The 14906-nt window shown below is 34.8% G+C and overlaps 1 protein-coding gene across 16 annotated transcripts in view; it reads left to right on the top strand.

Moving 5' to 3' along the window:
• The first annotated feature begins 2564 nt into the window (after positions 1 to 2564).
• Fip1l1 (factor interacting with PAPOLA and CPSF1) overlaps positions 2565 to 14906 on the top strand; it is a 71263-nt gene continuing 58921 nt past the window's right edge. For 2 of the 16 annotated variants that reach the window (XM_046461437.2, XM_046461972.2), the window contains exons 1-6: positions 2566 to 2889; positions 4004 to 4048; positions 4141 to 4180; positions 7410 to 7467; positions 8781 to 8884; positions 14383 to 14447. In XM_046461437.2, coding sequence (XP_046317393.1) covers positions 2805 to 2889; positions 4004 to 4048; positions 4141 to 4180; positions 7410 to 7467; positions 8781 to 8884; positions 14383 to 14447 — 397 coding nt within the window. In that variant the 5' untranslated portion in view covers positions 2566 to 2804. Of the gene's footprint in view, positions 2890 to 4003; positions 4049 to 4140; positions 4181 to 7409; positions 7468 to 8780; positions 8885 to 14382; positions 14448 to 14906 lie in introns of all 16 variants that reach the window. The other 14 variants (XM_046461656.2, XM_046462292.2, XM_046461588.2 and 11 more) reach the window with 11 other exon arrangements.

Below are 14906 nucleotides of genomic sequence, written 5' to 3' on the forward strand. Positions count from 1 at the left end.
GGTGAGTAAGCAGATAAAGACACCTTTAACTAAGGAAGTGTAGTCAGGCCAGAAACTCAGTTTGGAAGCAAGGAAGGAAGAGGACTTTTAAAAGTGGTTATTAGTGATTTATGGGCTTCTCTGCTTATAGAAATGTTCATTTTCAAAGCTAAGCTCAAATGCTAACCTCTACCATGAAGGTGATCTCATGCATCAGTTATTCTTCACCAATTCTTTAGTTCAGTTTAAGCAATGCCTTGAAAGGGAAGCTGTTTTCAGGCAGCCAGGAGACGAAAAAAGCCCCTCAGCAAACAGCAATTGGTTCTCCCTTGAAATCACCAGTCATTGGGGATTTTTAGAATAATAGACAAAGAAAACCTTCATTCCATTTCTTTCAGCAAAACCAAGAAGGTCCATTTGGTGTTTTGTACCATGCAAGAAATGGTAGCAACAAACAAGATGCCCTGTTTGAGGGAAGATTAGGTCTAATGAAGAGTCTGAACTGTACAATGTGATCAACTCATGCCATGGAGGAAGCACAAGGTCTAGACAGGTGATTAGCTCTGCCCTACTTATTCTCCAATACCACTGACCTCATCTACATTTCGTCATCATTTCAATCCAGGTATATTTGGGTTCTTTGAACATGCCAAGAATTCTTCTACCTCAGGGCCTTTGCACTTCCTAATTCCTTCATTAGTCTATTCACACAGGAATCCACAGGGCTTACATCCTGTTTTCATGCAGGACTCAACACTTATATCACCTCATTAGAATAACTTTTTCAGACTACTCGATATAAATTTGCACCATCCCTCTTCATCACATTTCTCTGGACCTTCTTATAGCTTATTCTTCATAATTCTTAATATTTTTGTTGTTGTTGTTGTCTGACTCTCAAAAGAATGAAAGCCCCAGGAAAGGAAGGACTTTCTTTTTTTATTTAACCCACTGCTAAATCTATGTAATTTTAAAGAGTTCCTGACTCTCAGTAGACTTTCCACAAATATTGATTGCATAAGTAAATAAATGGGAAGAGATGAAGTGGGATTCAGGAAAGATTTTACAAAGGTAAACAGAATTTAGAAGAATGTAAGGAATTGCTTTCAACAAAGTAGGTAGAGGTTCATTCAAAGATAGAGAATTAAAACCACATGGCTTGTTTAAATAACAGGAGATGGTGTGGAATTGGTGGGGTGTAAACACTTCCACCTTTTCCTTGAGGGAAAGTTAATTGCTTACCACCCTCTGTCTTTCTCAATAAACTGAGAGCTTTTTAAGGGCAATCCTGTTTTACTCATGTCTTTATTTTCCACCATCTTAAACATAGCAGGTACCAATAGACTGTGGAATAAAGAAACAATATTTATTCATTAGAAAACACACACAAAAAAGTCTGTTCATTGATTTGTACAATCAAAATAGATTTCTTTCTGTTGAAAAATGAGTATCCCACTTGAAATTTGTAGAATTAAGGGAATCTTAGAAATATCTAATTCAGCTTTCTCACTTTGTAGGTTGATTACCCAAGGTCATACAACCAACTAGTTAAGAACTGGAATTCCATTTTTAACACAACCAATGTCATCTTGAGGCATTATTTATTAAAATAAAAACTACCCATTCTTATGATCCAGCTTGAGGAAACACTTGGATAAAACTTCAAGAAACCACAAGGATCTTTATTGTAGGATTTCTTTCTTCTGGCAAAAGATTTGAATGCAATCATGTGCATCAATAGCTAAGTAGCCATACTCACTTTGTGATAGCCATGCTACAGATTTTTATCAGCTTAAAAAAAGACACATACTAGGACTGGGGTTGTGGCTCAGCAGTAGAGCACTCGCCTAGCACATGCGAGGTCCTAGGTTCGATATTCAGCACCACATAAAAATAAATAAAATAAAGATTAAAAAAAAAGGCAGGGGACATATACTAAAATTAAAATGATCTTCAAGACTTTAGTAGGTCAAAAAAAAAAAAAAAGCAAGTCGCAGGATGTTAGAGTACTACTACACTATGCCTTTTAAGGCTCAACTTCAAGTTCTTCCAACAAGACACCTGAAGTAAATGTAAGAAAAATTTCAGAACAATGCACAACAAACAAAAGGGTGACCTCTGAAGCTGAGGGTAGTGGATAAGGCGGTCTTTGACCTCGACTTCAATTATTATTATTTTTTAAACAAGGAGAATGTATTTTTCATGACAATTTTTCTTCGCTTGGCTTTTTAAATTAATTTTTCGAGACACCAAGTGTAGATGATTTCTTCTCTAATGAGCAACTTTGGCCCGACAGGTGACAGTGACGATTCGGTATCCTGCGTGCAACATGTCAAGAATGAAACAAAAAGCCTTTAGGAAAACTTAAGTAACTAAATGGGACATCAAAGCAAACAGCAGCAGACAGAAAACAAACAATGGAGTGGCAAAAGCCCAGAGCGATTGGAGGGAAGGCTGGGGGAGGGGAACCAAGCGGACGCAGGACGCCCGCGAGAAAGCCACGCCGAGGACGCCGCGGGCCTCCGTCGGGGCGGGGCCTACTGCATTGCGCATGCCCAACCGGGCCCAGGTGCAGCCGCCGCGGAAGCCCAGCCACCTAGAGACGCCGCGCCGCTTAAGTGCCGCTGCGCGTGCGCAGGCGGGCCGGCGCAGGAATCTTCATCTTTGCCGCCTTCGCCTCCGCCTTCCCTGGATTTGAGTCTCGTGGTTTTTTGGTTCGCTCACCTCTGGGTTCGCGCCTGTCTCGTGCCCCGGGACAGCGAATCTGGGGAAGGGGTTGGAGGGGGCTGTTGATCGCCGTCTTTAAATTGTGAGCGGGGGCGGCCATGTCGGCCGGCGAGGTCGAGCGCCTAGTGTCGGAGCTGAGCGGCGGCACCGGAGGGGATGAGGAGGAAGAGTGGCTGTATGGCGGTACGGAACTTCCTGTCCCTGTCTCTCTCCCGGGTCTCTCGGGCCTCCCCTCTCTCGGCCCGCAAACGGCTGGCCTCCCGGTCCCTCGCGCCGCCGCCGTGGGCCTCCCTGGGAGCCTGTCGGGCCTGCCGAGGCCGAGCGCGGCGTGCGCGCCCCCAGCCCCGCGGCCTCCTCCGCGCAGCCCCGGTCCTTGACCCCCTGTGCACCACCGCGGCAGTGGAGGACGTGGGACCCGGGCCCAGCTCGACTGTGAGTCCCGCTCGTCCGCCTCTTCCCCGGGCCTCCAGGCCGCCTCGCCTCCTCTCCCTTTATTCTTGATTTTCCTATCGATTTTGGAGTGTGTTTGGTGCATCTCTTGGTGCCTTCTTGTCCCTTGCTTTCAGAAACAGTCATTCTGTAATGATAGCTAAATAAAGTTAATGCTGTGAAACTAATGTCTTGTTTCTTGATGGTCAGTTTGTATGGAATGCACCTGCAAGGGTACCTCCTTGTCTGAAAGTCGTACTTTAAAATTATCATTTAAAAGACAGGAAAAAAAAAAGAGATGGAATGAATACATTATGGCCCACAAAGAAAATCTCTGTCTCCTGTGTTAAGGTGAAGTTTTTCTTTTTTAAGAGATTACTCTTTAATCCACATCATAGAAGTTCATGACCCTTGGGTTTATAATTTCCGGTGTCATCTCATGTATTTTCTTTCTCCTCAATAATGCATCTTGTACATTTTGAAGTGGACTTATTTAACATCTGGTTTTAAAAGTCATAATCCTTGTCTGGTAGTGACTCCAGATTTGAAACCAAACATTTATTCCTTGACTAAAAGGTAAATTCTCTATTGTTTTAGAAGAGTACATTAAATCTGCATGTTGGGCACCATGCAGCTCCTCAATGATGTAACTTTGATAAACTTGTAAAGAAGTACATTATCTTTGGTGGAGAGATTTAGCTTTAATACTTTGAAATGTGAAAGTGTGGAATTTCTTTTATGAAGATCTGGAAATCTTCAGTACCTCTTAAGCTTATTTTTATAGCAGTAAAGTCTGATTTTTTTTTTCCATAAAAGACGTATCTTGTTTAGTGATTATAAGGTGATCTAACTTTGGATATGCTTATAGGCCCATGGGACGTGCATGTGCACAGTGATTTGGCAAAGGACCTAGGTTAGTGCTTGTGATGATCACTTCAGATTTTCATAATACTGCTTTCTTTAAGCTTGGTTTATTTATTTATTTTATTTTATTTTATTTGGTAGACGAAAATGAAGTTGAAAGGCCAGAAGAAGAAAATGCCAGGTTAGTGAAATTTCCTGCTGATGCTTGTACAGACTGTGTGCTAAAGTAGTTCTATCAACAAATTGTCAAGGTTGTTATGATTATTGGCTTGACTATAACATTCGGACTAAAGGTTGGAGGATATTCAAGACATAGTCTTACACTAATTCCATCTTATTTGCTAGGATAGTTTTTAAAGTTGGGATTTGAATACGTTTTAAATAACTTTTAAGTGAGCTTAATAGTGGTGTACACAGCATAATCACTGCACTACTGAGGAAAATACTTTAACATTTAAAGAAACTATGAAAATTATTGCTTTTATAATATTTTTAAAAATTTCAATGTTTTATTTAACTTCAAAATAGAATTGACTAATTTTTGGTAAGGTTGATTTTCTTTGTTAAATTATCAGGAAGGTATAAATAACATTTGTAGAATATATATGGGGAACAGAAATTTACTCCAAATTTCAAAGCACCTCATATAAGTACATGGTTATGCTGACTGTACTCTGACAGTACCTTAGTACTCTAAATCATGGAGGGAATAGTTTTAAAAAGAGCACTTAAGGAATATTTGGATTTTAAAAATACGAGGAAATAACTACCCAGTAGGATGGCTATAAAACAAAAAGATAAAACAAGTGTTGGTGAGGATGTAAAAAAATAGGAATCCTCATTGTTCCTTATTAAAATACCTCTGATGAGATTATAAAATGGTCCAGTTACTTTGACAGTCTAATGGTTTCCTCAGTGAAACAAAGAGTTACCAAATGATCCAGCATTTCCACTCAGAAGGTAAAGTATACATCCACACAAAAACATGCATGTGAGTGTTCATAATATCAGCCTTATTCATTGTAGTCAAATATTGGAAACAATCTAAGGATCCATAAACTGATGAAATGATAGGTTAAATGTGTGTGACAGTGAAAAGAAATGAACTATTGATATATGTTACAACACAGAAGAAATTTCACTTCTGTGAAACATAGCAAGTGAAAAAAAAAAAAAGTCACAAAGGACAACATGTTACCTGATTCCATTTATATGAACTGTTCAGAATTAGCAAATCCATAGAGACAGGAAGATTAGTAGTTGTAGGCTTGGGGAAAATGGAAAGCAACTGCTGATACACAGAATATTTCTTTTGGAGGTCCATGCACATGTTCTAGAGTCAAATAGTTATGATTGCACTGTGAATACGTTAAAACTCATAATTATACCCTTTAAGTGGATAAATGTGAATTATATCTCAGTAAAGCTGTATAACAACAAAAAAAAAAAAGAATAAGGAAGAAGTGGAAGTGGAAATAGTTTAGGAAGAGCTGAAATTACAGTTTTTCCTCACCCAAATATACCCCTATATTTCATTCAATTTGTTATGTGAAATTTAATCATTTAGTTTTGAAATTTATGTATTCAGCTCAATTTCAAATCCTATTCCCAACCACAAAATTGGGATTAATATATAGTTATGAAAGTGATTAAATATTTCTTTAAGGAAGCAATTAGTTGATTACTGGGTATAGAGCTGTAATCAAATATAGTCTTCATACCATTGTTTTTTGTTCTTAGCTGTAATTCTCAAAATTTCTTTTTGAACTTTAACTCTCTAGTATACAGCTTGATAAAATTTATTGAAAGAATCCTACTTGCTCTTAGTGTCACTATTATAATTTATTCATATTCTTTATTAAAACTTCATTTGGAGAGCTAATGCATTTAATTCATCCTGTTGGGGATGGGACCTGACCATTTTAATGGTGGTGGTTAATTAAAACTTCTGAGAGAAGTCCCTCGAAGAAAGGAGTTCTGCCAAAACTAGTATCTAGCTTGGTACATCACTGCATTGTTCTTCCTAGGTCCCTGCTATTGCAGTTTGCCCCCACTTCTTTGTGACTGGTTCATTGCTGAAGCGTCTGCCCTTAAACTATTACATTACACTGTCTCTGGTTCTGTTATGTTTTATCTGTCCAAGTTTTGACTGAATATAGTATCCTGTTTTGTGACACAAAAAGCAAATGAGTGTTCTCTCTCCTGTGCATGCATGCACACACTTATATACACCAGAAAAAAACAAGTAACACTTATGTCTATTTAGAAATTTATTTAAGCAGGAAGTGGATATACTAATGAATTATAATGGAAATGTCTTAGAAATGCTACTAATTTTTTCTGGGATTTAGACCAGATCATTTCACTGCTTTGTGCTTTAGTTTTCCTATCTATGAAGTGAAGTGGTGGCTTGTTTCCACTGTTGAAATCATAATTATTCAATTACAGAGTATTGAAAGTGTTATTTGTTGGTTAATGGTCATCTTGAGTCTCTTGACAGTGTGTTTTATTGTTACATTGTATATAGTTTTTGTTGTGAAAGGACAAATTCAAGTATTAACTGTCCATATAAAAGACTAGGCCTAGGGGCTGGGGCTGGGGCTGGGGCTGGGGCTCAGGGGTAGAGTGCTGGCCTAGCATGTGCGAGGCACTGGGTTTGATCTTCAGCACTACATAAAAATAAATAGAATAAAGGCATTGTGTCCAACTACAAAAAAATAAAAAGACTAGGCATGGGGCTGTTAATAATATCACATTGGAGGACTGTCTTGCATGAAGATTAATTTTTTTTAATATTAGAATTTTGGCTTTTATATAACAAAGGACATATCCAATAAGACTGATGAAACAGGAAACCAGGCAGATATGTTATATTAACTGGATACTAAGAGGTATCACAAATCTGAATTTCATGGGCACGAAGGAAAAGGAGAAATTATTACACAGCTCTTGGCAGTTATGATATTACCTTGCACATGAAATGTACCATAAAGATTTATGATAAGGAAAGTTGATTAAGTGTGCTGCATATTTTCAAAATCTAAAAATTATATCCCATCATCAAATTGTAATTTATTAACAAATTATCGAGGCATTTCCGTTTCCTACTTCTGTTTTTCTTATTGGTGGTTGTGATGAGGGATTACACCCAGGGCTTTATGATTGCTAGACAAAACTTTAAGCTACACACCTAGCTCTTTAATTGCTGAGTACTGTTTTATGCAAGATATTAAGAATAACCCAGAATAAGACAGATTTTATGATCCTTATTCTTATCATCCATTGGAGACATTAATTTAGAAAACCTTATCAGGCATTGTGTAAAAATATTAATATAATCTATCTGTATGTTAGTATAATCTCTCTGTACTTGAAAAACAGTATCTGACATGCACTTATTTTATCTGTAGCGCTAATCCTCCATCAGGAATAGAAGATGAAACTGCTGAAAATGGCGTACCAAAACCGGTAACATAATTATAAGGCTTTGAGATCCATTTACTTTCCTGTTTACAATTTTTATCAGTAACTTCACAATTGACTTAAAAATAAAGCCAGCATTTAACATAATGTGCAGTATCTTGTGTGATTTGGCCTCTCCTTGCATCTGTTACTTCATCTGGTACCATCAAAAGTATATGTAGGAGTTAATGAGGAGAATAAATAGTAGGAAGAGACTTCAGAGGAAATAATAACATGCAAAAGGCTTGATGGTTATTGCTTTCAAAGAAATGAATAATAGACTACCTGAATAGATCATAATTTGATTTTTTTTTTCTCTCAATTACTTTACTTTTTGGCAGTGCTGGGGATTGAACTCAGGGCCGCACACATGCTAGCCATGCACTTTACCACTGAGCCACATAGTTTGATTTTCAAAGCAAACATTGAGTCTCACAACCTAAGTTTATTGTGAGTTTTTAGCAGTGCCTTTTTTTTTTTCTTCTCCATAGATGTGATGGTCCCTGACTTCATGCCTATCGAATTGGTATTTTGGAAGGTCTTATGAATATTTGTACATTATATTAATATTTTGCTTGGGTGATATGCTTATTTACTGTTATGTAACTGTGGACTTAATAGTCTTTTAGAGCCATAGTAAAACCTTTATAAGTGGACCCACTTTAACTCAGCAGAATAGGATGTTACCTCAAGCATCTTTAGGCAAGAGCCATTTTAGGTATAAATGAATGCCAAGAGTAATCCAGCTGCTCCTGTACTATTTGGTACTTTTTAAGCTTGACACTGAATCTTAAAATTATTTTCCTTTTATTCATATTTTTGTTAAGAATACTTTTTAAGGGGCTGGGGTTGTGGCTCAGCTAGAGTGCTCGCCTAGCACATGTGAGGCCATGGGTTCGATCCTCAGCATCACATAAAAATAAATGAACAAAATAAAGGTATTGTGTCCAACTACAACTAAAAATTATTTTTTTTTTGAAAATACATTTAAAAAATAATTTTGTGGATCTCTTATTTTGCCTTAGATTCTTTTTATAAGAAGGGCAGTCATAAATAGTAAAACAAAAATGAGTTGTTATTTGCCAAGAGAAGGTGATGCTGAAAAAAAGACTTTTATTGTACAGAACACCAAAGTTATAACTGAGTTGAAATACAGATATCAGCTTTATAAGCTTGTAACTTTTTTCTCTAAAACTATATCTCAAACAGGATGGTTTTATTTGTAGTTATTAAAACAGACCAAGTAAAAATAGTAAAATAAAAAAAAATTTTGTTGTAGACTATTGAATGTACTTTTAAAATGTTTATGTTGATTATAGAAAGTGACTGAGACAGAAGATGATAGTGATAGTGACAGTGATGATGACGAGGATGATGTTCATGTCACTATAGGAGATATTAAAACAGGAGCGCCACAGTATGGGTAAGTTATTTTTAATTAGGTAATATTTATGTGAAAGCTGTATAGCAAAGATATATGTGATTATATCAAGTTGTCAATGGTTGATTTCACTGTTTTACATTTTCTATTTTAATGTAATATGAAGGAACTCTTGTTACAATTTTACTGTGAAGATATTTCTTTCCTAAAGATTAAGTTAATTAGTTACATGGAAGCAGTAGTTTTGATTCATGGCATTTAAAGTATTTTCATAAAAGAATTTGAATGCTGTGAATTTGTTGGCTATAATTGGAAAATTTTGAATTGTAATTTGGCATTAATTCTTTCATATTATTACTTATCCAAATCTTAATTTAGGTTTAATTTTTTTTGTCTAGTAAAAACTGTATCAAATGATTTTATTCTTTTATTGCTGAGTAATATTCCATTGTGTATATATGCCACATTTTTTTATTCATTCATCTATTGAAGGGCATCTAGGTTAGTTCCACAGTTTAGCTATTGTGAATTCTGTTGCTTAAACATTGATGTGGCTGTGTCCCTGTATGCTGTTTTTAAGTCCTTTGGGTATAGACCAAGGAGAGGGATAGCTGGGTCAAATAGTGGTTCCATTTCCAATTTTCCAAGAAATCTCCATACTGCTTTCCATATTAGCTGCACTAATTTTTGCAGTCCCACCAGCAGTGTATGAGAAATCATGGCATTTGCAGGTAAATGGATGGAGTTGGAGAAGATAATGCTAAGTGAAGTTAGCCAATCCCAAAAAACCAAATGTTGAATGTTTTCTTTGATGTAAGGAGGCTGATACATAGTGGGATAGGGAGCTGGAGCATGGGAGGAATAGACGAACTCTAGATAGGGCAGAGAGGTTGGAGGGGAAGGGAGGGGGCATGAGGTTATTAATGATGGTGGAACATGATGATCATTATTACCCAAAGTACAGGTATGAAGACACGAGTTGGTGTGAATATATTGTGTATACAACCAGAGATATGAAAAATTGTGCTCTAAATGTGTAGTAAGAACTATAATGCATTCTGCTGTCGTATATAAATAAAAAAATCAAATGTATTTTTGTTTTTTGTAATTATTTTTCAAATTAATTATCCATTATATTTCACAAACTGGACCAAGTAAATGACTGTTCCTGACTCATTGAGCACATAAGGAATATGAAAGGATTGAAAGAGAATGCTCTAAAGTATAGATTGAGATTTTTAGTTACGCTGGTAGAATTAAGAGTCAGTATTGTTTGTTTTTCAGATTGTCTACATAATATGATTACTAAAGCTTGTACGTTGGACACATAAAATAACCAAATTAATTTTACTTTAGTTTATTAAGCAGCCTTATCTGGAATCTGTATCTATCTATATACTTTATAATACTTCTTCAGTAGAGCCATTTTTTACAAAATCTTTTCAGGAAACTTGAATGTTGAAATTCAGTAATTGTCATAGATAGCTTTGCATTATGATAATAGCTACCTATTTGGTTTAAAAATCTTAGCAGCTTTTTAGGAAACAGGGTAGAGAAGAGACTCAACTGCTTATATTAATGCTGGAAAGTCATTCCCACTTGAGAAAGTAAATAATTACCGGTGGACTGTAATACAATACTAGTAGGTCTTTGTTCTAGTAGGTTTTTACTATCTGCATTATGATAATCATTGTATATTTTGTAGATTTTGTTGTATTGTCTTATTTGTAAGTTAAATCTGAGTAGCAGTTTTTGTTTTGTATTTGTAAGATAAATCTGAGTAGCAGGTTTTTTTTTTAATATTATGAATGTGATCAGTTTTCTTTTTTAGTAGTAATTGCATGCAAATATTAAATGTACATATATTTTCATAGTACTTTATCAGAACTTTATTCCTCATAGTACTTCTTAGTTTCATGAATTAATAGTTATGCTTGTATATGTTCATCACTTTTAGACAATCAACTCATTTAGAGTAGAAATTATGTTCTATGGATTTTCCTTTTCCTCACATTACCTAATATATAGTAAGTATTCAGTAGATGTTTGTTGAATAAATTGACACTGTCTCTAGATTTTTTCCCCCTGCAACATTTGATGATGAAAATTTTCAAATATTCAAAAACCTGAAGGAAGGAATTGACCTTTGAACATTCACCCATCACCCAGATTGTACAATGTACACTTTTCAATGTTTACATTAAGTCATACATGTTTCTGTCCTTTATCTATTTGTTAGTCCACTTATTTTAATGCATTTCAAAAGTAAGTTACAGACCTTTATGAAGAGTGCAGTTTGCTTAACTTTAGTATCTGGAAATATAATATTATAAGATGAAACTTAAACCAGTTTAGTATTGTCCCTTAAACACAAATTGCCTTTTAAATTTGCTTTTAAGAATTCAGTGCACAAAGTATTATTTTCTTACTGGCTTTCTTTCAGTTTTCAAGGGAAATATCTCTAGATACTGAAATAAAGCAAAGTAGAAAGTAAAAAAAGCATTTTTTAAGGTAACATGTTTTTGTTACAAGTTCATTCTACATATAAATAAAGTTTAAAATAAATCTAAAAACTAGAATACTTTATCTTGTAAGGGAAAATAATTTGTTGGCATTATGTAAAGTAATATAGAGAGTGTGCCAACATTAAACCATCAGTGGTTGATTCCATTGTTTTTACATTTTCTATCTATCATGATACAAAAAAAAAAAAAAAACTCTTGTTGAAGATTCACCATAAAAAATTTTCTTTCCTAAAGATAAAGTTACCTATTTAGGTAAGGAAACAACAATTTTTGATTTCTAAATTTATTAACTGGTGATGGAAATACAAATTTAATAGGTTTTTTTTAAATTTTCTAGAAGTAGGGAGGAAGACAGATAAGTAAGCAGATATTTTCAGTGCAACATAATGCTGAAATAAGCACATAATAGTGATTTGAAAGCTTTGAGAGGAGAGTTGCTGAAAGCCACAGGTCTTGAAGAGATGATCCTAGAGGTAACAATTGAACTTACTTGAGTGATTCTTGATAAGTTTTAGAAAGAGGGCACTGCTAATAAAATAAACAAAGTAGACTTAGAGGAACTATATGGTTGGAAGCTAAGGTTGAGGAAAGGGATGGTTGAAATGTCCTTTGGAAGGAATTAGGATAGTTTTGCCCTGCCCTTGTGAAGCCTGTAAAGGTTTTTAGGCAGGCAGAAAATGTGAAAAGATAAATCTGAGTAGCAGTAGTTGGGATGGATTTGATAAGAACTTGGCTAATGTACTTGTCCAGGTGAGGTGATAAGCCAGCAGCAACAGTATAGCGATGAATAGGAAAGCAAAGTATATTTGAGTGTGATAAAGAGAATTACCATGATTTACTGGTTGGTTGTGGGTAAATTAGAGACCAATGACTCAGTAACTTAAAGGTTTTTAGAGTTGTTAATTAAGTACATATGGAAGGATCAGGTTGAAACACACTTATATGACATTAACTTTGAAGATTCTTGAGAAAATGCAAGCCCAGTGGATCCAGCAGTTGGTGTAGCCTGAGACTTGTGGAAGTAGGGACATGTATAGATTTGCTTAAGTGCAATTTCCCCTACAGCTAAGCTCCTTTGCACATAATGATTTAAAGACTTGGTGGCTTAATAAAGAAAAGTGATGTTTTAAGAGGTAAAACGTAGTAAACAAAGAAGTTCATTTATAAGTTCATTTATTGAACACTTATGGGTAAACCTCTTATAAATGTTTTTCCTGTAGCAGACCTGTTAGAGGATAGTTTAAAGACAATCCTTGATATTTGTGCATTAGTCTTTGACTAGAAATTTTATACATTATACTGTACATAAATGATTATATTTCTAAGCTACCTTTACTGTGCTGAACTTAGATTGTTGAAATGTAAGCATCATGAAAACTGAAACCACATTTATCTAGCTCCTCATTCTCCCTCTTTAACCTAAAATCAATTGGGTTTATTTTTATGCTCAGTAAACATTTATTAAATGAATTGATCAGTTAAAGAAGATTAAACATTGCTAATTGTTAATGATAATATTGCTTGAGAGTAACGGTTTAATTTGGGCTACTTTAAGCTTTTTTGCATTTATATCAATGGAGCTACAATTATTTGTGTATATTATTGCATTTGGACTTTTTTTAAAAAATAAAAACCAAAAATAAAACTGCTAATGTAACTAAACCCAAGTTCCATAAATTTAGTAAATTGGAGACAAAGATGCAGATAATTATTAGGCAGATCAAAAGATATGAATCATCACAAGTCGACTTGGTTGAGCCTGTGAGGGAAAGAGCACCAAATTAAATAAACGGTGAATACAATGTGAAAAAATGTATCATTTAAGATATTATCTATAACAAGAAGTCTTCCTGATATCTTTGTTCAGTATGAATCTCTACAGTCTCCTCTATTCCCTTTTCCTTAACCTCCTCAACTATATGTAAGTCTGTTTTAGTTGGTATATTTGATATTTCTGCTTATATACATTTCATGCTTTATATAGAAAAGGAAAAAATTGTAAACTTACCTTACATAAATTTTATACAAGGTTTATAGGGTCTGAGAGACTGGGCCAAAGTTATACAACTAGTAGTTGATAGAACTTGTATTTGAATATGGGTTAATCTTTTTATATCACATATGTGACTACATTTCAAGAGGTGCTGTTCAATAATTTTTTGAAATGTATGCATTCATGTAACCTCAACCCAGATCAACATATGGAATGTTAGAAGCATCCCAGAAATTTTCCCCTTTTTCCTTCTCAATCGTTAACCATACCACCACCAGCAGACCCTGTTCTGCTTTTATCCCAGTCTTTTTTTTTTTTTTTAATGGTACCAGGGAATGAATTCAAGTGTGCTTAACCACTGAGCCACATCCCCAGCCCTTTTTATTTTTTGAGACAAGGTCTCACTAGGTTGCCTAACTGCCTTGCTAAGTTGCTGTGGTTGGCTTGAAACGTAAAATCCTCCTGCCTCAGCCTTCTGAGACTCAGGGATTATAGGCATGTGCCAACATGCTGGGGCATACTCATTTTAAAATTCCATATAAATGCACTCATTTTTATGACAAAATATGTGAGCATTTGAAAGAGGTTTTATCAACAGTACAAAATGTGGAAAGCACTAAATTATTTTATTATTTTATTTTCATTTATCTTATGACCACTGGCTTTAGGAACAAGGTAGAGAAATTTCACTCTATCAGAATTGCTATATGTTAAATAAAACTAGGAGATAAGAGAATTAAACAAAGGCATATAAACTATTCTTTGCTTCCCAGCCAAATTTCTGGTAAAGTTTGCAACAATAGGATATCGACTTAGTGGCAGGGAAACTTTTGAGATGGAAACAAATCAGATATGTACGAAAATTTTTTCTGTATCTTTTCTTACGCAAGTGACAGATTTTTAAATTATTATAAAGTGTTTTCTAAAATGTTTTGAGTCTGTCAGCTTATGTGGGTACATAACACATTAAATATTGGTATGTGTACTTTGTTTCTCAGTATAGTTTTTATTTTGTTTTTTAGGAGTTATGGTACAGCACCTGTAAATCTTAATATCAAGACAGGGGGAAGAGTTTATGGAACTACAGGTAAAATTTATATTTGCAGTTGTATCAGTAGGAAAGTAAGTCACATTTGCAAACTTTTTCTGTAAAGGACCAAATGGCAAACATTTTAGGCTGTCCTGACTATATAGTTGTCATTTATTTTTTCTTTGATTTATTTTACAACTTTTAGCAAAAGTAAAACTTTACTCCCAGGCTATACAAAACAGTGATTTCAAAATGGAAATTTATGTTATGTTACTTCCTATTAGTATAGTAATTCCTTATAAGTAATAAGTCCCAAAGTTTTTCATCCAGTTAATCTTATAGTTACACCATAAAGCTTGAGGTCATCTAATTTTTTTTTTTTTTTTTTTTTTTTTTTATGGTGAACATTATTCTAATGTTTGTTTGGAACTTTTGCCATTTTTTTTGTGCCAGGAGTATAAAAAGGTGCTAGTGTTTTCTGTTGGTCTATGGTATCTCCCATGTTCTTGCTAATGT

Source organism: Marmota monax, unplaced genomic scaffold, assembly GCF_021218885.2.
Source record: "Marmota monax isolate L192 unplaced genomic scaffold, Marmota_monax_Labrador192_F-V1.1 WCK01_AAM20220418_F8-fsc00025, whole genome shotgun sequence".
In the NCBI taxonomy this organism is placed as follows: Eukaryota; Metazoa; Chordata; class Mammalia; order Rodentia; family Sciuridae; genus Marmota; species Marmota monax.